The sequence below is a fragment of the Bubalus bubalis genome, chromosome 2, assembly GCF_019923935.1.
Source record: "Bubalus bubalis isolate 160015118507 breed Murrah chromosome 2, NDDB_SH_1, whole genome shotgun sequence".
In the NCBI taxonomy this organism is placed as follows: domain Eukaryota; kingdom Metazoa; phylum Chordata; class Mammalia; order Artiodactyla; family Bovidae; genus Bubalus; species Bubalus bubalis.
This window is the reverse complement of record NC_059158.1, coordinates 169,697,979-169,723,992: the sequence shown is the minus strand read 5'-3', so window position 1 is coordinate 169,723,992 and position 26,014 is coordinate 169,697,979. Positions and strand designations below refer to the sequence as shown.

Sequence of the window (26,014 nt, the reverse complement as noted above, 5' to 3'; positions counted from 1 at the left end):
CCCACACTTTTGATGTTCCACTGCTCTATCACCTCCTAAATGAATAAATGCCTTATTATTAGGCATCCTTAACATTCATTCAGTAGAGGTGTTAGGAATAGGATTAGGATTTACTGAAATCATTGAGTTCTGACTCCAATTTATTTCCATTTAAAAATGTTCTTTGTAATCCAATTGCCTGGAGATACAGTTTGGGGGATTAATCTCCGTGAAGTTCCTTAGCTGAAGTCCTTACTCTGAGAGTCAGCTTCAGCCCTTATGAGTTTACAGCCCTTGGGGATGGCCGCCAAGTGGGAGGGAGATGTGCGCTTCTAAAAATATTCTTGAATGACTATGATGCATCTCCATAGTGTTTAACAATCTTTAGTATTCAGCCTGTTTACTTGAGAATGACAGTGACTAATGGGAAGTTAGAGGACTGTATCTTTGCATTGTCTCTTTGAATGTCCCCAGTGATATGGGAGTGAAAGTAAGTATACCCAGCAGGGACAATATTTACATTCTGCATTGCAGAGTCCAAGCACTGGAATTTTCTTGAAAAGTCCCAATCACTAGTTTTGTCTTCCATCACACAAACACCTTGGTACCAAGCGGTATTTCCATGAAACTGCATTTTCTCACTAGAAATGGCACAACTTTGTCAGATCACATTCCCCAGTTTTTGGTTCATGAAAATCATGGTAGATGGCCATTTCCTTAAAAATTTTAAATTAAAAAATTGTTTTAGCTTTATTGAAATTTACCTGATATGTAACATGTTTAAGGTGTACACCATGCGGATGACCTGCATGTGTGTATTGCAGAACCACCAGAGTGTCAGTTAACACCTCCCTAATTACTGTTTCTTGATTTGTGGTGAGAACATTTAAGGTTCACACTCTCAGCAGCTTTGAGGTGTATAGTATAGTATTATTAACTCTCATCGCCACGCTATACATTGTTGTCAGTTTTAAGTCGCTCAGTCGTATCCGACTCTTTGCACCCCATGGACTGCAGCACGCCAGGCTTCCCAGTCCTTCACTATCTCCCAGAGTTTACTTAAACTCATGTCCACTGAGTCAGTGATGCCATCCAACCATCTCATCCTCTGTTGTCCCTTCTCCTCCTGCCTTCAATCTTTCCCAGCATCAGGGTCTTTTCCAGTGAGTCAGCTCTTTGTATCAGGTGGCCAAAGGATTGGAGCTTCAGCCTCAGCATCAGTCTCTCCAATGAGTATTCAGGGTTGATTTCCTTTAGCATTGACTGGTTGGATCTCCTTGCAGTCCAAGGGACTCTCAAGAGTCTACTCCAACACCACAGTTCAAAAGCATCAATTCTTTGGCGCTCAGCTATACATTAGGTGCTCAGAATGTTTCCATCTTATAAATGGAAGTTTATATCCTTGGACCAGTCTCTTCCAATTTCCCTCACCCCCAGCCCCTGGCAACCACCATTCTCCTCTCTGTTTCTATGAGTTCATCTGCCATTTTCTGATAGTGTTCTTTTCAGCTAAAATGTTGTTCCCATGGGTTAAGGAAGCTGCAACAGCAGATGTAAGAAAAAATTGTGCTCGCTAATCTGAATTTAGACTTCTTCTCCTTCTGAATAGGTATATGTGACTCCTAGTCACACAGTGAGAAATTATAAATGTTTGCAATATCCTTATTGCCTTCCCTTATTTTGGTCTTCCTTTTCAAATGTGGCATCTGCTGTTGGTTCGGGATTTCTTTGCACTGCTTTCTTCCTGAAGCAAAAGAGTGACATTCCCCAGAGGAGTGTCATTTCGTTTAGTCCCCATGTCTGTGGCTGGTAGGTTATCTGACTGCACGTTTCCCTGTTGATTTATTTCTATGCCTGTGACTGGTGCATGTTCTGACTGTGTGTTTTGTGGTCGGTTTACTGATATGCTGAGGGGACACCAAGGCTATTACAAAGCATTGCTCTGCTGTATCTAGCCACACATTTTTGAGAATTAGAAGTTGGTGGGAGATGGGTACATTGTTATTCTGTAACTCAGGGATTCTCAAACTTAAGTGTGTGATCAGAATCAGGTAGAAGGCTTATTTAGATCTCAGATTTCTGGGCCCTACCTGCAGAGTTTCTGATTCAGCAAGTCTAAGGTGGGACCTGAAAACCTGCATTTCTAACAAGTTCCCAGGTGCTGATGCTGCTGATCTGGGGACCATACTGTGGGGACTACTGGTTTAGTATGATGAACACAGATACAAGTCCCCATGAGGGCAAACAGCTCAAGAGAATATATTGTGATCACTGGGTGGGTAGCAAGTTAAAATCAATTTTAACCAATAGTTTATAAAATAAATGAAAAGGAATGAAACATTTAAAGAATTTTCCTGTACTTTCAGTTCAGTTCAGTAGCTCAGTCATGTCCGACTCTTTGCGACCGCATGGACTGCAGCATGCCAGGCCTCCCTGTCCATCATCAACTCCCAGAATTTACTCAAACTCATGTCCATTGAGTCGGTGATGCCATCCAACCATCTCATCCTCTATTGTCCCTTCTCCTCCTGCCTTCAATCTTTCCCAGCATCAGGGTCTTTTCAAATGAGTCAGTTCTTCCCATCAGGTGGCCAAGCTATTGGAGTTCCAGCTTCAGCATCAGTCCTTCCAAAGAATATTCAGGACTGATTTCCTTTAGGATGGACTGGTTGGATCTCCTTGCAGTCCAAGGGACTCTTTTAAGAGTCTTCTCCAACACCACAGTTCAAAAGCATCAATTCTTTGGCACTCAGCTTTCTTCACAGTCCAACTCTCACATCCATACGTGACCACTGGAAAAACTGTAGCCTTGACTAGATGGACCTTTGTTGGCAAAGTAATGTCTCTGCTTTTGAATATGCTGTCTAGGTTGGTCATGACTTTAGCCTTTTAAAATTCCTCTTGGTTCACATACATACTTGTTCACATACATATTTGCATGAGAATAGTCATCTAGGTTTTATTTTCTCTCCGAAGTGCCTATTAGAACCTTGATCTTTGATTTTGCCCTGCCACCTATCTGTTGTCTGTGCTGGGCCCCACATCCAGCTTGGTGTGTTTGTTTTATACTGAAAACCTCTAGAACCTGAAGGCTTTATGCCTACCTTTTCTTGTCCAAATCTCCTTATCCTTACCTCAACTACAAACCAAGTTATTGTACGTGTATTTATAAACATCCTAGATGATCAATTGAAGTTATGAGATTATCCCATTAAAATACTTTACTTACTGTTCATAGTTAAATACACATACGACAATTATCTTTAAAATGTAGTTGAAGATACTCTCTTGTCGTTATACTTAATCTTGAATCCTGGAGCTTTGTCACGGTGTTACAAGAATTTGCATTTTTTAAAAAATAATTTTTATAGAGAATCGCTAAGAAAAATAGACCACTTTATCATGGATGGTTTTAACTGTAGCTTCTGTATGTTTGGGCTTCCCAGGTAGCACTAGTGGTAAAGAAGCTGCCTGCCTGTGCAGGCGACACAGGAGACCTGGATTCTATCCCTGGGTCGGGAAGATCCCCTGGAGGAGGGCATGGAAACCCACTCCAGTATTCTTGCCTGGAGAATCCCATGGACAGAGGAGCCTGGCAAGCTGCAGTCCATGGGGTGGCAAAGAGGTGGACACAACTGAGAGACTTAGCATGCACGCACACACTGTATGTTTAGAGGATGTGTCGATGCATTTGTAAACTATAAAAGAAATAGACGAATATTAAAATTTATTATTAAGGGAAACAGTATTTCTTCTTTACAAATTTGCTTCCTTTCATGCATACATCTCCCTTTTGTAAAACATATCTTTACATCGCTCCCTTTTTGCTAAAATCCCTGGTGACATTCTTTTCGTTTTAGCTGATATAGATCATAGGTAAAATCCACCCTCTAGTGGCCAAAAGCATCATGAAAAAAAAAGACTTTTATAAGACTAGGCTAAAAAGTTAGGAAGAGATTGATTTTTTTTCACGTGACTAGTTTGTGACCTAATTCTGAAGGCAGATTCAAGAGGAAGCTTCTAGACATGTTTAGATCCGCATGGTTAAAATAATTCCCAAGATAACGGACAAGTTTAAGATTCAAATGCCTTTAGATTTGCAAGTGCTTCTGTTTAAGTGTGTTCATTGCTGAGTTCTCTGGACCTCTGAGGCCCTTCATAAGTCCCAAGTCAGCTGTATCACCTAAAATACATTCTTTCATTTGTTCTTAAATAGTTTTCAAAGGAGAATGCTAACTATTGATTTTTGTAAGGACTAACTCAGAGTAGTGGTTGTTTGCTTTTCTGTCATATACTTACCAATTATGTCTATAACTTTTTAATCATTTTTATTGGAGTACAGTTGCTTTGCAATTATGTGTTAGTTTCTACTGTACAGCCAAGTGAATCAGTGATACTTATACATATATTCCCTCTCTTTTGGATTTCTGTTCGATTTGGGTCACTGCATAGCATTGAGTAGAGGTCCCTGCGCTGTATGATGGGTTCTCACTGTTGTCTGTTTTATACATAGCAGTGTGTATATGTCAATCCCAGTCTCCCAATTCATCCCTTCCTCCCTTTCCCCCTTGGTATCCATATGTGATGGCTGATCCTTACGTCTTAAAAAGTCTCCTCTTCTAATAAGATTGAATTTCCCCCTCTATATATTATGATAATTGCCCCCACCTCCTTCACCTCCACCTAAAAAGTACCTTTAATAAAGTCAGTCTTTTCCTAATATGACAAGTACCCTTGCTGTCCAGTCACGGTTGTCATTTCCCTTGGTTATTGTCCACCTGTCTTGGAGTTGTGATTCTACCCAGAAAATACCTATAAAGTATCTATCATATTATCCCTTTGCATTACACAAGTATTGGTAACATATTTCCATTATGGAAAATTAGAAAACATGAGCATGCATATCTGAAATATAAAAAAGAATCCCCTCAGTTTCACTGCCTAACAAAACCCACTGTCAGTTTGGGAATACATTTTTTATTGCATTTGTACAAATCAAGCATTTGTAAAGAAAAGAACCACTTTTTTGTATTTCTTTGTCAAAGGTTATTTTGCTCGATGATGCCACCTTCCTGGCAAATTCAACTCACCCACTGTGACTGAGTACCTCCTGTCTTCACCCACCTGTGTGCTGAGGACATGATATCAGACAGTTGTTAAAGGGAAAACACAGTTGGGATCAAAGATTGAGCAGAGTTTCAGAGTGTGACTGCCAAGCAGGACACTGGATCCAGCACAGAGGGTAATCTCAGGGGTGAGGCTGAAGAAAGGGAAAAGAGGAGGTCTTCTAAAAGCCAAATATAAACAAACTGGGTCTCATATGTGGGAAAATTCAGGCATTTGAGCTCCTGATTGGTGAGAACTGGGCTTCCCTGCTGACCTAGCTGGTAAAGAATCCGCCTGCAGTGTGGGAGACCTGGGTTTGATCCCTGGATTGGGAAGATCCCCTGGAGAAGGGAATGGCTTACCTTCTCCAGTATTCTGGCCAGGAGAACTCCATGGACTGTATAGTCCATGGGGTCGCCAAGAGTCAGACACAACGGAGCAGCTTTCACTTTGACTTTTGGTGGGAGCTGGGCTAATCAGTCATGAGAGTGCAGGACTGATGCTACTGGTGTTTTTCCAGGAAGTGGTCTTTGCTGCCCATGTGAAGCGGTGACTCGGGGTAATCAAGCTGGTACTGACTAGGGTCCTTCACCTTCCCCATCAATAGAAATTGACTAGAGGTCAGACAAGAAATTCATGCAAGTCTTAATTGGGGCCCCTGCTGTAGTTGGGGTAGCAAGAACAAACATCCCATCCCTTATCCCTACCCTGCTTCTGTTAATGGGGTTCTGTTGTATTTGAACATGCCTAGAATAGAAGTTGGTCCATAGAAAGCGACTCAATAACTGTTAGTTCCTCAATTCCTTCTTAAAGGTATTGTAACATCTCTGGGTAAAACAAGCCAGCAATCTAGGCTCATCCTCAACCTCTCCCTCTTTCTCACTCTTCACATGCTATTCATTACCAAGTATTGTTGTTTTACTTTCAAAACTACATGTTTTCTTTCTTTCTTTTTTTGACTGTGCTGTGCCACTTGTGAGATCTTAGTTCCCTGACCAGGGATCAAACCTGTGTCCTCTGCATGGGAAGCACAGAGTCTTAACCACTGGACTACCAGGGTTAGAAAGTCCCTATTTTACTTTTTAAATGGCTCTTGACTTTAATTCTCTAGCTGGTGCTGCCACCGCCCTCATTCCAGCCATGTTTTTCTGGGGACTACAGAAATAACCTCTTAACTGGTTTCTCAACCTAGGTTCTTGCAGGTCTCTACATTTTCCAAAAGGTGACTGGAGTAATCGTTCTGAAATGCAAATCAGATTTTGTCATTTAACACCACTCACCCCAACACACACACACATACACATATACGCTCACTCACTCACTCACACACTTCATTAGAGGTCCTACCTGATCTGGAACCTGCCTGCCTCTTGTTTCTTCTCTGCTCTTTGCTCTTCAGTGGCTTTTTCCCATCTTCAGAAGGAGCCCCGAGCTACACTCCCTGTACTATGGGACTTCCACACACACAGGTTGCCTCCTTGAATTTCTCATCGCTCCTCCCACCTCACTGATGTGACACACCCCTGACCTCTCAGCCCGCTTTCTCTTCCTCAGAGGGCAGCCCCCTGGAGCTCAGCCAAGGTCAGCTCTGCTGTTCCCTTCTTCCTCCTGGCATCCTAAGCCCCTCACTGTTTACACTCACTCAATTATTTTACTTGTATTCAGATTCCTGTTTGGTGTCTTTCCCCTTGAAATGACCCTGGTAGAGAGAGATTGTCTGTTTTCACCAAGTCACAGAGCCCTGGCACATAGTAGGCATTTAATAACTATTTCTTGAATTAAAGAATGAATTGATGGAGGAGACAAAAGCCTCAGAGAATCACTGACCTTCACCACATGCCTGCTGAAGGCAGCAGGCCTTTGCAGTGATGGAGAATGTAGACTCACCACATGAACAGTCAGGAAATGACTTACACCTCGCTTTTGATTATCCATTCTTTCAGAAGACGGGGAAGGAGGTGGAAATTTGTAGATGGCTCAATAACATAAATACTAGGGAGGCTGGTGAATCTTAACACTTCAACTTAGCCTTTATCGTCCTTTCCAATTGAATGTTTGTATCAGTAAGAGCCACAACAATGGAAATATTGACTGATCTGCATCTTTTCACATCAATTTTCTGTCTGGCCCAGGAGCCCCTAGCAATGAAAGGGTAAGAAATTAAGGTGTATAAGAAAGAAGCAACATCAGCACCACTGATCTCCACAGCCAACTAATGCTCTGTATTTACTTATTCGGCTTCCTGCATGTTCACTGATATTTTCTTGTGTGTGTGTGTATGTGTGTGTGTGTGTGTGTACCAGGAGCATAATTACTCCATGGAGATCTGTAAACTAGCAATACCGCAGGTCTATTTAGATTCAGAACAGAGCATTTCATCTTTTGATAGGATTAGTGCAAGCACAGAGTCTTGCCTATGTTTTTCTGTTTCTAAGATTCCTGCTGTGAATATACCAGCAAAGAGAGAGAGAGTCACACACACACATACACATGGGCACACACACAGTTTCCCTTGAAACAAAGTTCTCAGTGAAGTGAATGCTTTGCCTGACCCAACGCAGTGCCGAGGGGCTGACTCTATGACAATGAATGAGTTTAGCCACAATTTGAAAGCTCACAGTCATCTTAAAAGAATAGGATTATTGTTTTCTTTGCCCACATCTTTAACTACTGTGGGTGAGATGTTTGGAAATTTGATCTCCTGGGGACTGGCCTAGACTTGAATCAGGGGGCGTTGGGTTTTCACATTTTCTCTGTTTCATCTGAAATGCAGAGGAGACAGCTTTTGAATCCAACACGACACCCCTAAAGAGAGGAGCCTCTCCCAGTCTCTCTGCTCACTTTGGCCTGCTGCTGCTAAGTCGCTTCAGTCATGTTTGACTCTGTGCGACCCCATAGACGGCAGCCCACCAGGCTCCCCCGTCCCTGGGATTCTCCAGGCAAGAACACTGGAGTGGGTTGCCATTTCCTTCTCCAATGCATGAAAGTGAAAAGTGAAAGGGAAGTCGCTCAGGTCTGAGCTGAAAGCAAAACAAAAAAATCAAACAAAAACCCCCAGACACTTCAAATTCACTCTGACCTTGAGCTTGGCCTGAACCAGAGGGGACCAGGGATGGTAGGGGGTGAAGGGATCAGACTGGCATCTCTTAAGTCTCCTGTGTTGGCAGACAGGTTCTTTACCACTAGCGTCACCTGGAAAGCCCCTGTTGTTGTTCCTTTTCCCATATAATTTTTTTAAGTTGCTATGTTATAGTTTTGTTTTTATTCAGTTCAAGCCATTTTATTTCATTTTCTTTCTTTCTTTTCTTTTTTTTTTTTTTTTTTGCTGTGTGGCATGTGGGATCTTAGTTCCCTGACCAGGGATCTGACCTGAATCCCCAGCAGTGAAATTTGTGGAGACTTAACCACTGGACCGCCAGGGAAGTCCTTGTACTAGACCACCAGGGAGGTCCTCGCCTGAGAGCTTTGAAGGTCCAGTTAGCTTTCTTTTTCCTGAGGCAGCAGGAGGCACAGATAGCTCTCCAGGGGTGATACAAAGGGAGGAGTGGTTGCAACTTGTTACACAAAGTGTGAAACCATCTGGTTACAACTGGACTCAACTAGTCTCAGATTTTTCCAAGTGGGATGTCCTGGGCAGTGGGGGTGGGAGGCAAAGAGGTCTAGAGGAAACGCAGTGTGGGACCAGGAGCCTGTCCCCTGCTGGTAGGAAGATTCTGTCTTGGGATGGTGAGGAGAGAGAAGACAAAGAAAAGGTGGCAGAGGGCTTTCAGTGGGGAGAGTGGGAAGCAAGCACCTCTTAAAAACCTGGAGGCGGCCGTCGTGTCTGTACGGTTCAGACCTGGGGGGTGGAATCTGGTTCACTGTGCCTTCGCTGAGTTAGTTGATCCTGGTGGACCTTGGTCTTCCCAGGAGGACACAGAGGAGTCCCACCCCACCAGCAGAACATTTGACAGGATTCTCGGCAGCCTAATAATCCTCAGGCGGGGTCCCCATCCTCTCTCCTCTCTTTATCCCATCGGGTCTAGCATGTTTCCAGCCCAGTGAACGGAGTGCCTGTTTGCTTCTGCAGGATGGCACTCCTGGACAGAGTCACCCCACCAACTGGTATTACCTTAGATCCACGATTGCAAGCGGACCACTTGATTCTGCCTCCCAATCTTTTTTCTTGATGAATTCACTCTTACTCTGCCCAACCAGAGTTTCAAACCTGCACATCTTTAAAACTCCTTAAGTTGCAGTCATCTTATAAAGAAGATCTAGGACAGTGGTTCTCCAAAGGGGTTTTTTGTTCTCTGGGAGACATAACGGCAGTATCTGGAGATGTTTGTTGTTGGTCACAAGGAGGGAGAGAAGGGTGATGCTGTGGGAATCTGGTGGGAGAATTCTGAGGCCAGAGAGGCTGCTCAGCATTGTATGGAGCTCCCAGTAGTAGTGAGCTGGTCCAAAATGTCGATAGTGTCACAGTTAAGAAATCCTGATTCTGGGTGTCATAGACTGAAGTGTCCTCTCCCTCTTTTGTAAGTGGAAACCCTAGTCCCCCAGTATAACTGTGTTCAGAGATAGGGCCTTTAAAGAGGTAATTAAGGTTCTATGAGGTTATCAGAACAGGGCTCCAATCAGCTATGACTGGTGTCATCTGACCATATAAGATGGGGACGAGACATGGAGAGGTGTGGCCACGGAGGAAAGGTCACTCGAGGACACAGTGAGAAAGCAGTGTCTGCAAGGCAAGGAGAGCGGCCTCAGGAGACACCAAACTTGCTGACACCTTGATCTAGGACTTCTGCCTCCAGCACTCTGAGAGAATACATTTCTGTTGTTTAAGTCACCCAGTCTGTGTTCTTGTACTATGGCTGCCCTATACACTGTAATTTATTTTTTGCAACAACCTAGGAAAGTAGGAAGATCGCATAGCATTGAGTGGGTGGCCTTAGAGTGAGTTTCTGTACCTCTCTGACTCTTCATCCCTCATCTTTCAGCTGGGACTCGTCACGCTCATCATTTGGGATGTCATGAGGCTTAAACAAGTTAACACAGGTAAAGGGTCAGTAAGGAAGCAGAGGCCACTCCGATGCTACTGGACAAAAACCCCTTGTGGGTGGAGACCTTGCCATTAAGTTGTGTGGTCACAGCATCTGGAAGTTTCTGGCATATCACAGGCACATCTTAGATGTGTGTTGATTTTTTTTTTTAATTGGGTATAATTGCTTTACAATATTGTATTGGTTTCCACGGTACAATGAAGTGAATCAGCTATTGTTATTCAGTCGCTAAGTCTCTGGCTGTGCATTCCCATGGACTTAGTACACCAGGCTCTTTGTCTTTCGGTATCTCCTGGAGTTTGCTCAAACTCCTGTCCATTGAGTCAGTGATGCTACCTAATCCTCTCATCCTTTTGCCATCCTCTTCTCCTTCTGCCCTCAATCTTTCCCAGCATCAGGGTCTTTTCCAGTAAGTTGGCTCTTCACATCAGATGGCCAAAGTGTTGGAGCTTCAGCTTCAGCATCAGTCCTTCTGATGACTATTCAGGATTGATTTCCTTTAGGATTGACTGGTTTGATCTCCTTGCAATCCAAAGGACTGTTAAGAGTCTTCTTCACAGTTTGAAAGCATCAGTTCTTAGGCATTCAGCCTTCTTTATGGTCCAACTCTCACATCCATACATGACTCCTGGAAAAACCATTATCAGCTATATGTATGCATACATCTCCCTGTTGAACCTCCCTTCCACCACCCCCCATCCCACTCATCTAGGTGATCACAGAGTGCTGTGCTCTACAGCAAGTTCCCACTAGCTGTCTCTTTTACACATGGTAATGTGTGTATGTCAATCCTTATGTTGATTTAATCAATGGCATTTTAGGTCCCCATTTAAAAGCTGTTTTTTAAGCTTTCTTTCTGTACCAGATCCTGCAGGCATAGCTGTGAACTCTGCCATCACAGCCTCTACCTTCAAACTTATATTCCAGTGGAGGAAGAGAAATAGCAATTGATAAAAAAACAAGGTTAATACGATTTCAGATCATTGGAAGTATTCTGATGGATATCAGTTGAGTGTTGTAATGAGAAATTGGTGGGGGATGCTGTTTTGGATAGTGTTTTGAAAAATTATCCGAAGAAGGGATTTTTACTCTATTTTGTTTTGTTTGCTGATATAGGTGTGTTTTATTGGTGACATAAATTCTTTAAGAGCTATTGTTCTTATGAAGTGATATTCCAAAATGGGGAATAACTGTTAGTACAATCTTGTCTTGATTTATCTACTGTATCTATCTGTCTATATATATGTACACACACAAGTATATATACTGGTATAATACATTCCAAGAAAACTCAGTATCTCTTAAAAAACCATTGTACATGTAAAGCAGTCAGATTCTAGGCCTTGAATGCTGTAAACAGGGTTTTCACCTATGGGAATGTCCAGTGGGATGGTCTAAAGTTGTGAATGAAGCCAGACCACCCCTGGCTGTGCAGGAGAATCCCATATATTTCAAGGTGTTTAGTCAAATTCTTATCAGTGGCTCAGATGGTAAAAAAAAAATCTGCCTGCCATGTGGGAGACCCAGGTTCAATCCCTGGAGAAGGCAATGGCAACCCACTTCAGTATTCTTGCCCGGAGAACTCCAGGGACAGAGGAGCCTGGTAGGCTACAGTCCATGGGGTCACAAAGAGTCAGACACGACTGAGCGACTAAAACTTTCAAGTTCACTTTTGATCAAATTCTAGTAAAACCCTACAGTCATTGTGATAAACAGTCCCTCCCACTCCCCAATTTCCAAAATAGCTTCTAAAAGGCAATATGGCCCCCGTTGTGAGCCAGAGTTTTGAGGGTCTGCAGTGGCCTCTTGATCTCCTAGCCAGTTGTTATTCTTGCTCTTGGGGTCTTTAACATTGTTAACCAGCCCTCCCTGGCTCCCAGTTCTCTGTTGGCTTCCATGCCCACACCCCTTGGGGTTTTCCCCTCTTCTTCCCCAATCTCTGCTCATCTCTCTCTAGCTTCTTGCTCTCCACCTGCCCATCCATGTAGATACAACCTTGATCTCTTCTTTTTTCCTCTTCATGTTCTTCTTTGATGAAAACTTGAACACATCTTCCTGGCATCTTGCACCCAAAGTGCTGTTCTTATGCTTTTTTGGCTGATTTCCCCAACTGCCACGTGGACCTGGTTAAGTGAGCTCCAAGTTAAACGTGTCCAAAATTCAACTGGTCAACTTCCTCTAAAACTTCTTATTCCTTTTGTCATAATTGTTGCGTTCACAGCAACATCATCCACTCACACATCCTAGACATGGCAGCTGTCTTAACCTCTCTTTGTCACTCCCACATCCAGTCGGTTAATCTGTTTTCTCAAGTCTAAGGGAGTGATTGGAGCTGAATATTCTGGATCAAGTCCTGCAAAGATCAGATCACTGGGGATGAAAAACAGTGCCCCGGAAGAGGCTACTCTTATCCCACCCTTCTGATCTTCAATTTTATTTTATTTGAAATTCTGTACTAACCTAATTGTTCTAGACCTTGGGCATACTGCCCTGAGCTAATTTGTTTGCCCGAATTAATTACCAGCAGGGGGTGGCAGTCTCATTTTCATAGAATCCTTCTGTTTTGGAAGAGATGCCTTTTTCTTCAAACAGTCCGATTTAGGTACTTTGACAGTGCAAAGGGTGTCTTGACATTTCCATAAAGACATTTAAATGTTACCCTCTCTAAAGAAACAGTTTTAGAATGTGAAATCTTTATTTTTTTTTTCCCCAAGGAAGAAAAACATCACCAGCTTAATTATCTTTGTAAAATAACTTCCTCATTTGCTCTTCATGTTACTAGTGAAAAAAGATGATGATACTGTTTTCAAAAAACAAAAACAATTCTGGAGGATTTCAAGAAATTTTTTTTTTATTTTCATCTGTATAAATAATAACCACAATTCAGAGGTCAAAGATGCTTGTAGGATTATGTGTTATCCTTGCAAGTTGATTTTTGAAAGATCTGCTGGAAGGGCAAATACCAGCAGAAAGATGCTGCTGGTGGTCGTTACTCCACACTGAGAAGAAGGCAAAAGAGACTTAACTCTTTAGATGTGTAAGTTCTAAAAATTGTGATAAAAATCAGATAATATGAAATCTATCCTATTAACAGAACTTTAAGTGCCCAGTGCAGTATTGTTAACTACATACTCATTGTTGTATAGCAGAGTTCTGGAACATTTTCATTTTGCATAACTGAAGCTCTATATCCTTTCCGCTGCAACTCCCTGTTTCCCCTCTCATCCACCCCAGCAACTATCATTCTCTTCTGCCCTTATGAGTCTGACTTCTTTAGATTCCACATTTGAGTGGAATCATGAAGGGTTTTTCCTTTTGTGACTGGTTTATTCTACTTAGCACACGGCCTCAAGGTTCATCCATGTTGTAACATATGACAGGATTTCCTTCTTTTTTAAGACTGGATAGTATTTTGTTGTATGTATATATGGTATCACATTTCCTGTAACCGTTCACCTGTTGATGCACATTTAGGTTGTTTCTGCCTCTTGGCTATTGTGAAGCATGCCACAATGAACATGGCAATACAAATGTATCTGCAAGATCTTATTTTCAACTCTTCTGAATAAATAACTAGAAGTGAAGTTATAGATATATGGTAATTCTATTTTTCGTTTTTGAGGAATTTCTGTATTTTTTGTGTTTTATATAGCAACTGCAGCCTTTTACGTTCCCACTAACAGTGTATGCTGCTGCTGCTGCTAAGTTGCTTCAGTCGTGTCTGACTCTGTGCGACCCCAGAGACGGCAGCCCGCCAGGGTCCCCTGTCCCTGGGATTCTCCAGGCGAGAACACTGGAGTGGCCTGCCATTTCCTTCTCCAATGCATGAAAGTGAAACGTGAAAGTGAAGTCGCTCAGGTTGTCTTCTTGAAAGTTATACAGTCGTGTCCAACTCCTAGCAACCCCATGGACTGCAGTCTACCAGGCTCCTCCGTCCATGGGATTTTCCAGGCTAGAGTACTGGAGTGGGGTGCCATTGCCTTCTCCAACAGTGTATGAGAGTTCCCATTTTTCCACATCCTTGACAACACTTGTTATTTTCTGCTTTTGCTTTGTTTTCTCATGGCCAGCTTAACTGGGATGAGGTGATACTTCTTTATGGTTTTGATTTTCACTTCCCTGATGATTAGCGATGTTGAACACCTTTTTGTATACCTGTTGGCCATGTATCTTACACAATTCACCAAAAACAACACCAACTGAATTAAAAACTTCAATCTAAGAACCTGAAACTATAAAACTCCTGAAAGAAAACTTAGGGGAAAACCTTCATAAAATTGATCTCGGCATTGATTTTTGGATATGAGACCAAAAGTATAGGCACCAAAAGCAAACATAAAGTAGGACTATATCAAACTGAATGCTTCTATTCAGCAAAGGAAGTCAACAGAGTCAACAAAGTCAAAGGCAGACTTCAGAGTGGGAGAAACTGTTTGCACAGTCTATCTTTAATAAATTGTTAATATCCAAAATTCTTGTAAAAAGAAAGATTTTTCGTTGAATCTAGATCAGAAATCTAAATTCATGACTTGTGCTATAAGTGATCAGAGACTAAAGATTTTGGACTTTCCAAGCCACATGGAGCTACTCAATCTATCACTGTATGAAATCAGCCATAGACAATATATATGTGGATGGGTGTGACTGTGTCTCAATAAAACATCATTTATAAAAACAGGGATGAATTTGGCCTGTGGACCACAATTTGCTGATCCTTAATCTAGAGCTGGGTTTCTGCGTCTGTCTCTTTCACTGTTAAGCTGGGTGGGTTTTTGTTGGGGGCTGTTCTGTGCATTATAGGATGGTTTGCAGGATCCTTAGACCAGAAGCCAGAAGTAATCCCCTCTTCTCCACCCTTGTTGTGACAACTCAAAATCTCTCCAAACATTGCCAGATATCTTCTGAGGGGCAAAATTGCTGTTGGTTGAGAAACTCTGATCTAGATGATTAAAATGATCTGATAAAGGGTGATAAGAAATATTTCTGTAAAGCTGCAAGAAGCCTGGAGAGATAGAAGAATGGAAATCCATAGGGTATTTGTCTCAGGGAGGTCAAGGTCCCCTTTAAGGAGCCACTATCACTGCCGAAAGATGGAAAAGAATTCAAAAAGGACTGAAATGGCAACTTACTTGAAAGTTCAGTTCAGTTCAGTTGCTCAGTCGTGTCCGACTCTTTGCGACCCTATGAATTACAGCACGCCAGGCCTGCCTGTCCATCACCAACTCCCGGAGTTCACTCAAACTCACGTCCATTGAGTCAGTGATGCCATCCAGCCATCTCATCCTCTGTTGTCCCCTTTTCCTCCTGGCCCCAATCCCTCCCAGCATCAGTCTTTTCCAGTGAGTCAACTCTTCACATCAGGTGGCCAAAGTACTGGAGTTTCAGCTTTAGCATCATTCCTTCCAAAGAACACCCAGGGCTGATCTCCTTTAGAATGGACTGGCTGGATCTCCTTGCAGTCCAAGGAACTCTCAAGAGTCTTCTCCAACACCACAGTTCAAAAGCATCAATTCTTCGGTGCTCAGCTTTCTTCACAATCCAGCTCTCACATGCATACATGACCACAGGAAAAACCATAGCCTTGACTAGACGGATCTTTGTTGGCAAAGTAATGTCTCTGCTTTTCAAAATGCTATCTAGGTTGGTCATAGCTTTTCTTCCAAGGAGTAAGCGTCTTTTAATTTCATGGCCGCAATCACCATCTGCAGTGATTTAGGAGCCCCCCAAAATAAAGTCTGACACTGTTTCCACTGTTTCCCCATCTATTTCCCATGAAGTGATGGGACCAGATGCCATGATCTTTGTTTTCTGAATGTTGAGCTTTAAGCCAACTTTTTCACTCTCCTCTTTCACTTTCATCAAGAGGCTTTTGAGTTCCTCTTCACTTTCTGCCATAAGGGTGGTGTCATCTGCATATCTGAGGTTATTGATATTTCTCCCAGCAATCTTGATTCCAGCTTGTGCTTCTTCCAGCCCAAGGTTTCTCATGATGTACTCTGCATAGAAGTTAAATAAGCAGGGTGACAATATACATCCTTGACATACTCCTTTTCCTGTTTGGAACCAGTTTGTTGTTCCATGTCCAGTTCTAACTGTTGCTTCCTGACCTGCATATAGGTTTCTCAAGAGGCAGGTCAGGTGGTCTGGTATTTCCATGTCTTTCAGAATTTTCCACAGCTAATTGTGATCCACACAGTCAAAGGCTTTGGTGTAGTCAATAAAGCAGAAATAGATGTTTTTCTGGAACTCTCTTGCTTTTTCGATGATCCAGCGAATGTTGGCAATTTGATCTCTGGTTCCTCTGCCTTTTCTAAAACCAGCTTGAACATCTGGAAGTTCACGGTTCACGTATTGCTGAAGCCTGGCTTGGAGAATTTTGAACATTACTTTACTAGCGTGTGAGATGAGTGCAATTGTGCGGTAGTTTGAGCATTTTTTGGCATTGCCTTTCTTTAGGATTGGAATGAAAACTGACCTTTTCCAGTCCTGTGGCCACTGCTGAGTTTTCCAAATTTGCTGGCATATTGAGTGCAGCACTTTCACAACACCATTTTTCAGAATTTGAAATAGCTCAACTGGAATTCCATCACCTCCACTAGCTTTGTTCATAGTGATGCTTTCTAAGGCCCACTTAACTTCACATTCCAGGATGTCTGGCTCTAGGTCAGTGATCATACCATCGTGATTATCTGGGTCGTGAAGCTCTTTTTTGTGCAGTTCTTCTGTGTATTCTTGCCAGCTCTTAATATCTTCTGCTTCTGTTAGGTCCATACCATTTCTGTCCTTTATCGAGCCCATCTTTGCATGAAATGTTCCCTTGGTATCTCTAATTTTCTTGGAGAGATCTCTAGTCTTCCTCATTCTGTTGTTTTCCTCTATTTCTTTGCATTGATCGCTGAGGAGAGCTTTCTTATCTCTCCTTGCTATTCTTTGGAACTCTGCATTCAGATGCTTATATCTTTCCTTTTCTCCTTTGCTTTTCACTTCTCTTCTTTTCACAGCTATTTGTAAGGCCTCCCCAAACAGCCATTTTGCTTTCTTGCATTTCTTTTCCATGGGGATGGTCTTGATCCCTGTCTCCTGTACAATGTCACAAAAAGTGCTCCATAAATAATGCAAATGTCGGCTTAACCTACTTTAGTGATAGGCACCAAAAACAGAACAATTCAACACATTTGCCTGTGCTAACGGGACAGTCTGAGCTCCAGGGCTGGCTCTGAGCTGCTGGAAACGAGCTGGCGGTTCCAGTGCCCACTTGAGCAAGCGTTTATTTTTTCTGCTTATCTGAATTCAGAACCAACACAGGCAGAGTGATTTCTGAAAGTGCTCACATGTTTCTCTTTGTTTGGACAGGGCCAGACAAAAAATGGCCTGGTTTCACTGCACATTGGCAAGAACACATGTTTTTAAAAGTTAAAAACAGCCTAACATTCGTGAGTGAATCTCAAAGAATGTTGTCTTCCTGTCCGTTAGAATAAACACCTGTTTTGCAAAAAAAGAGAGTAAGAGCCATCTTTCTTGAGAAATCGTTGCTTTCTTTTTCTTCGTTGCTGTTATTCTATTTTTTAACAGTTAAAAACTTTAAGCACACAGTCCCATATTATAATTTAGATATTTGTCATTTTAAATATGCAAAAAATCACCCCACATTTCATCAGGAAGTTCAGTTAAGCCCTTGTTAGCTGAGCTTCGTTCTTGACTTGAAAAACAAAGGAAATCATGGATCCTTTTCTTCTGGAATAAAACTCTCTCTAGCTAGGTCTATTTTTCTAATTGATTGGAGGAAATATGGAGTCCACATCCTAGAAAGGAGCTGTTTGGCTGTTAAGTCCTGTACCTAGTGCTACCTCCTGTGTGATCACAGCAGATGCATTCCATAGCCTATGTCTCCTGGTCACAGTACCAGTGGATGTGACATAATGGGGTCATTTGTGGATCATGGCAGTGGTTGGGCTCATGACAAAAAGTGCTAAGAACAGATTCTTCATAACCTTCCTGGAAATCTACATTTCAGTGTATCCCGAGAGACCCAGCTCCTTCAGTCCCATGTATTTGTGCCTGACTTTCCCTTGAACACCCACTGCCTTCCTGGCAGGCTGACCCAGCGTGCGTTTAGATGGTCTGGTTTGACCTCAGATCTTCCCTTCTGTCCCTCAGGCTATCATGGCCTCTACTGTGAGGAGGAATATGACGAGTGTCTCTCCGCCCCGTGCCTGAATGCTGCCACCTGCAGGGACCTTGTCAACGGCTACGAGTGCGTGTGCCTGGCAGAGTACAAAGGTGAGCATCGCGGGGTGGACGTGTGCCAGCATGGCTCTCTGTGACGTCATGGATTTCTCCACGCATGTGTGTAGACCTCTGACTGGAGTGTGAAACTGTTTAGAATAAGAATCAAATGCTGGCAGTGGAATGATTTATGGGGGCCAAGGAGAGCAGTGTGCACATCCCTGGTTTCCTCTTGGTAAACTGAAGCATCTTTCTCCTGTCCTTTTCTTCTTCTCATCCTTCTTCTCTTCTCCTCTCTTATGTAAAAAGCTGAGGATAAAAAGGAATGTGAAATGGACTCTCAGGCTCAGGTCAGAGGATGCAGCTGTGGCACCGGGGGAGGAGAGCATCTGCTCTGAAGTGCTCTCTGGGCGAGGAGACGGTGCTGTGCTTTTCAGTGGGAGGAGGCGGGTGGAGTCTCACACGTTGGCAGAAAAAATTCATTCTCGTTAAATGAGTCGTTAAAGGGGAGGCAAGTGTTAGTTCATTTGAGTGAACTTGTGTCAAAGTCACTCTGGAAAAAAGGCTGATGTTGATGAAGAGTTTATAACGTTCTCAGGTGGTGGTGGTGGTGAAGACTCCTCCTGTTTGTGTAGGAAACTCAAGAGACACAGGTTCCATCCCTGGGTTGGGAAGATCCCCTGGAGAAGGACATGGCAACCCATTCTAGTATTCTTGCCTCCATAATTCTTGCCATGGACAGAGGAGCCTGGTGGGCTACAGTCCATGGGTCACGAAGAGTTGGACACAACTGAGTGACTAACATTGTCACTTTTTTTTTTTAAATAGCATCCAAACCCTGTTCTGCTTCCCTGGTGGCTCAGATGATAAAGAATCTCCCTGCAGTGAGGGAGACCTGGGTTCCATCCCTGGGTCAGGAAGATCCCCTGGAGAAGGAAATGGCCACCCACTCCAGTATTCTTGCCTAGAAAATTCCATGGACAGAAGAGCCTGGCGGGTTACAGTGGTCCATGGGTTTGCAAAGAGGTAGATACGACTCAACAGCTAACACACACACAAACCCTGTTCTAAGTCCTTATGTGGGTAAACTCATAAAAAAGACCTGAGAGTAACTCAAGGGGATGTAGTGTCAGCCTTCAGAAGCCCCTCCATCTGCCTCCCCTGTGGGCTCACTGGTGTGGCTTCATTGGAGCCTCAGCACCCTCAGCCAGCACTGTGTCAGGGGCCTGGTCATCAGCTGCTCTGCATGTGTTTCTCTAAGTCATGACTTCAGCGCTGGTGTAGACTTTTGTAATACCTTTGAGGGCTCTATTTAAATCCATTTCACGTAACCTTTTGCCCACACCACAGCCTGCTTGATAGCATTGATCTGCTAGTGACCTTGCTTTGTAGCTGATGTTGCTTCTCTTTGGATGGACCCACGTTTATTTAGAGGTCTTTCTGATGAGCCTTGAAGGTTTGTAGGGCACATAGATGAACCTGATCTAGCCCCTGGGTGGAAGGGCTGAAGATGGACCCCATCTTTTCTGTATGTTCGGCAGATCTGATGTTTTTCATGGAGTATGATGCCCACTTAGAGCTGAACTCTGCCAACTCGCATGAGGACAGGCGTTCTGGCTTCATCCACATGGATTTAAGTTCTAGGTGGATCTCAGTATCAGGAAATAGGACATCCTCTCAAGTCTGGAAAGAATAAAAGAGCAATGAACTTGGAGACCTAGGTAGCTCGTCCTCACTGTGCCTTTGGCATACGGATGACCCTGGATAAACCTCTTCAACTGACTTGAGATTGAGAGATTTTGAGATTCTTCAGTGATAGCATTAGTAGTGGTAGATGCACTTCAAAATTTTAAATCCCAGAATTCTTTAGTTTATGATAGAATTTTATAGAGTAAGTTTCATCTTTATAAATGACAAAATTATTAATGGGGTGTACTCCAAATTTGCTTCTTGTGTTCCTGGCTTGGAAGCAGTGCTCATGATATCATGACCAAGAAATAAAAAGTGAAATTGTGTATGATGACCTGCTAGTGACTCCACAAATTCATGGACTGTGAGCCTGGCTTTTTAAATTTTTTTAATCCATTTTTCTCAATGGGTGTTCCCAAATTTTGCTGCTTCTCTCAAGCCTTATATTAAATCACTCATTCACCTTCATGGAATGAAAAAGAGCTTATCATTTAGAGACATTTTTAAATTTCCCTAGTTTTCCACATCCTCCAGCAGTGGTTCTCAAACTTGAGCATGTGTTAGAATCTGCTGGTGAACTTCCTAGAACATAGTCTGCTGGGCCCCAACCCTTGAGTTCCTGATTCAATATATCTGGGGTTACAGTGAAGATGTGAAGATCGCTCCGTCGTGTCTGACTCTTTGTGACCCCATGGACTGTAGCCTACCAGGCTCCTCTGTCCATGGGATTTTCCAGGCAATAGTATGGGGTGGATTGCCATTTCCTTCTCCAGGGAACTTCCCGACCCAGGGATTGAACCCGGGTTTCCCACATTGTAGACAGACGCTTAACCGTCTGAACCACCAAGGAAGTCCCATATCTGGGGTAGGGTCCAATAATTTGAATTTCTGGTAAGTTCTTAGATGATACCGATATGCTGATTCTTGCTGCCCTTTGAGAAGCCCCACCCTACAACTCATCTGCAATCACAACTGCTCAAATTTGATTGTCCTCCCTATTAACTGCCAAGTGCTCCCCATTCTGCTCAAGGCTAATCCTTCCGTATATGTTCCTCATTCCACCCTTTTATTTTTCTGTGACCTTCCTCCATCAGTTACAGATGCCCTGCCGCGGATGACTCAAGAGGATAGAGTTGACTTGAGATGACTCAAGATCCTGGAGGGGATCTCAGTTGCATTTGAGGATGTGGGTTTTCAAGAAAAGCGTGCAGTGCCAGGAGCCTCTATGTACCACAGGGTTAGGAGATAGGGTTCTTGGGAGAACAGAGGACTCAAAGACCAGCTAAGCCATAAAGACCCCTCAGCTTATAGAGAGGAAATACGTGCTATAGTGTGCTGCACGTGACCCTATGAGACAAAGGGCTCCCTATCTCATGGATCCTGGCTGTTCTTTAAGAGGACTGCTGGACTTCCTTGGTGGTCCAGGGGTTAAGAATCCACCTGCCAATGCAGGGGACTCAGGTTCCATCCCTGGTCTGGGAAGGTTCCATATGCTACGGAGCAACTAAGCCCATATGCCACAACTACTGAAGCCCACGCAATCTAGAGCCTGAGTGCCACAGCTAGAGAAGCCACCACCATGAGAAGCCCTCACACTGCAACTACAGAAGGTCCACAGGTAGCCACATAGACCTGGTGCAGCCAAAAATAAATAAATAAAATAATCACTAATTAAAAAAAAAATAAGACTGCAGTTAGACTGAGCTGGTCCTTGTGTGTACGTGTGAGTGTGTATATGGAAAAGAGAAATAAAGAGAATGGGCCCCTGCTCACACCTGGAGAACCTTGAAAAGCACAGACTGGGAGGCCTCTGCCCCTTGTAGACAGGGCTGGCTTGACTGGCCTGTCCAGCGCTGGAGGAGAATCTCCAGTATCATCTCTCTCATTGCCAACCTCAAGCCTGGCCAGTCCAGGGAGGCTGTACCAGCAACTCAAAAAGGGAAAAAATATCTAGGAAGTAAAAACAAAATTGCAGCAAAACCCACAACTCTAAACACTCAAAAAGGGAAGTGAAAAAAGTAAGGTATGCTCCTTAAAATTGAATTTAGGTCTGGAAAAGCAAAAGGAGGAACTATGTCATGATAGAAGTAAAAATATGAGGAAATGGAAACTGTGAGTGAAAAGACATGAAATATGGAGAAAAGATCCAAGAGATAATGTTTCATCTGAATGATGGATGCTGGGAAAGAAGAAAGAACACACGGAAATAAAACCAGAAACAAACAGCTAGTAGGGAGAAGGCTATGAGATAAATAAAACTGAAATTTTCTCAGAGAATCGGCTTACAGCGTGCCAGAGGATTAATGAAGGAGATGATATATAATTTGTGATTTCCTGGTAGAATTTCCAAATCCAAGACTACAGAGAATATTTTTTGCAAGATTCTTCATAGGGAGTACAAGTTACACACAAAGGAAAGGCGAATCAGCATTGAACTGCTCTTCTCTAAAATGAAGCTGGTGGTCCAGTGGTTAAGAATCTGCCTTCCAGTGCAGGAGACATGGGTTCGATCCCTGGTCGGGGACCTAAGATCCCACGTGCCTCAGGGTAACTAAGCCCTCGTACTGCAGCTACTGAGCCCATGTGCTCTGGAGCCCGTGCCCCTCAACTAGAGACATCTGTGTGCTATAATGAAGATCCTGTGTGCTGCAACAGGACCTGATGCCACAAAATAAATCAATATTAAAAAAATAAAATGAGGCTAAACAACAGTGAAGAGTGTTTTATATTTTTCAGAGAAAAAGTCTGGTAGTTAAAGGTTCATTTATGTTTGTGGGATAAAGAAAGACATTTTCTACACTTAAGGAACCCCATGTACCCTCTCTAAGAAAATTATTTTACAAGGTATACTCATCAAATTGGAACTAAAGCAGAACAAAGATAACCAGATAGGGGGCAATAGACAATAAGAGGAAGGAGATTGAGCAGACTTCTTTACTTATGGTGATAAACCCAAATAGATGGCATTCATGTGATTGTAAATACTAATTAATTTAGTGGTGAAGAAAAGTCTCTTAAAAGAATAGACATGCATACTGTATTAATTATTAATATTATTGCTGCATAGTGAATTATTGTAAGGTAGTGGCTTAACACAATATCCTTTTACTAGCTAACAATTTCCTACATTCAGGCATGGATTAATGGATTCCTTGTTCAAGGTCTGGTATCCAAAACTGGAATCAAGGTGTTGGCTGGGATGAATGCTCATCTGAGGTTTAAGTAGGGAAGAATCAGATTCAATGTGCCCTCAAGTTGTTGGTAGAATTCATATCCTTGTGTCTGGAGAATTGTTGACAGCTTCTTGAAAGTGATGAGAGAGAATCTCTGCTATTTCAAGGCTCTTACTTCAAGAGAGGCCTGAACCCTCTTAAAGCTCTCACCTAGTTAGGTCAGGCCCGCCCAAGGTTAACTCGAAGTCAACTGATTAGATTTTGCATCTTCAAACTTTCTTAACCATTGCCGAATGCCATTGGTTAGAAGCTCTCATTCAAGGGGAGGGGATTATACAAGGGTCTGACTCATTGAGGAGGGTCACCCTAGAGTATGTCACCACATGAGTTGGTGGGTGTTTGGGAATGATTGGAAGGCACACAGGTGTGTTAGAGATCTCATCTCAGTGGGCAGATAAAGTGATTATTTCATTTTGAGGTATTTATAGAGACCTTTAGGTTTGGGTTTAAACAGGCATGTAAACCTTAGCAAAGTAGCAATGAAAGAACTTCAAACCTTAGAGTGATGGGCAAGTGTTGAGGTGTGGGATAGAAGGGACTAAAAGAAAAGCAGAAGGGGCCAATTTATGCCCTCAACCCAGAGGAAGGTCACAAGAGCCTGGACCTGTCTTTCCTGTCCCTCTTTGGAGGCATTTTTCCCAACATGTATTTACATATGAGAAGTCTGTATAAACTTAGAAAACTATCAGATGAGTGAACATTAGTTCTTAACTAGCACTCACCTCTGCAGTTAGACCTTGGGTAAGTGATATGTTGAGGGGAAGATTGGTACTTTAACTTCTTACTTTACATATGTGCTTTTTGCATGGTGATTTCTAATCTTTTCTGTTTTTAAAAAGTGTAAATAAATGACTATAACTTCCTGAAAAGAATGAATGCAATAAGGTCAGGCAAGCATAGCTAAGAACATTTTGAAAAAAGAAGGCATTGAGGGGGAACTTCTGCCAGATGTTGAAACCCATTATAATGCTGCAGTTATTATTGCATTCCCATGTAATGGGTGTGAGAATGGACAGCTAACCAAAACTGAATAATGGCCTAGAAATCCTCATCTATAATAATATATGACACTTAACAAAGAGTTGCTATGAATGGGAAGGGAATTCTTCCTTAAGAAATGGTGCTAAAAAAAACTGAGTTGCTAGACAGAAAAGAAGAAATGTCCCTGCACACACTTCTAAATAAGTTCCATGTGAATTAAAAAAAAAACAACAAGTTTGACTCTTATTTGACTTTGCATCCTCATCTGCTTACTTGCTCCCTTCTTCCTCTGTCTTTTACAACCAAATTTCCTTAGAGTTTGTGTAGACAACACCTCTATTTCCTTTAATTTTCTTTTCATAGCCCTTCACAATTTGGATCTCATTCTGCTAAATGGATTTGTGATTCAGTCACTCAGTCCTGTCAAACTCTTTTTGACTCCAAGGACTGCAACACTCCAGGCTTCCCTGTCCTTCACCATCTCCTGGAGCTTGCTCAAACTCATGTCCACTGAGTCCATGATGCCATCAAACCATCTCATCCTCTGTCACCCCCTTCTCCTCCCGCCCTCAATCTTTCCCAGCATCAGGGTCTTTTCCAATGAGTTGGCTGCTTGCATCAGGTGGCAAAAGTACTGGAGCTTCAGCTTCAGCATCAGTCCTTCCAGTGAATAAGCAGGGTTGATTTCCTTTAGGATTGACTGGTTTGATCGCCTTGCTGTCCAGTGACCTAATTAAAGACTGAAATCCCAAAGCTTCCAACTCCACATTCCTGCCCCATCACCCTGTGATCACAGGTTTCCTCATGAAACTCACCTGCTTTAGCGTCCACAGCCCTGTTCCTCTCCCCATCCCACCCCCAACCCTAGTCTTCCCTCTGGTCTTTTGAAAAGAATCCTTGTCCTCTAGACACCATGGATGCAGGTTGTTTGCAGGCTTAACTTCTTGGCCCTTTCTCTCTCCTCCTCTTTGCCATCATCCAGTCCTGCGACTGTATCCACTGACTGAAATATTGATCCCTGAACAGGCATGATTTCTCCTTCCTAAACTTTCCAAGCATTTTCTTGATATTTGGCGTGACAGTTATGATCCGCCTTATAGTCAGCTCTTTCTGGCTCCAGACTTTCCTTTCCTTGACACTTAATTATAATCTCCTGAATGGCAGTGACTACACAGGCTTTTTTTTTCTGGTTGTTGTTAATTAATGTATTTTTTTTGCTGTACTGCGTGGCTTGTGGAACTTCCCCGACCCAGTATTGAACTCATGAAAAAGAGCAGACTCTTAACCACTGGACCACCAGGGAGGTCCCTCTTTTTTTTCTTTTCTTCTTCTTTTTTTAACTTATCATCTGCTCTTGGTACGGCGGCTTACTCAAAGTAAACACTCCACAGCTATCTGTACTTGAATGGAAACTACTGCTTAACACGCTAGTAAAATAAACCAAAGCAGCTTGAGCTTTTTGCCCATAAGTTTCCACTGTGGATTATGAAATTGTTAGAAACAAAATACATGGAGGGACTCGGAGTGATCTCTCTTCAGATATACTGAAAAGCTGATACTTCTTTAAAACTAGTTCACAGCTAATTCACCATGGGACTTTGGTTAGCATTCATCAACCTTATGTTGCCAAAACATCAAGTTACAGACCCACATCATGCTGAATTATTATTTATAGAAGAACAAATTTAATGGTCCAGACTATACCCACTTGGAATTTTTAGTGACAGAAGTTAGAAAGAAAATATTTCAGTTTTTAAT

At 42.7% G+C, this 26,014-nt stretch overlaps 1 protein-coding gene across 1 annotated transcript in view; it reads left to right on the top strand.

Annotated features, from left to right (window-relative positions):
- Nucleotides 1-26,014, top strand: part of DNER (delta/notch like EGF repeat containing) — a 383,862-nt gene that overhangs the window by 312,544 nt on the left and 45,304 nt on the right. Inside the window, exon 9 of the mRNA XM_006047101.3 lies at nt 18,285-18,407. Within this exon, the coding sequence (XP_006047163.2) occupies nt 18,285-18,407 (123 nt within the window). The remainder of the gene's footprint in view (nt 1-18,284; nt 18,408-26,014) is intronic.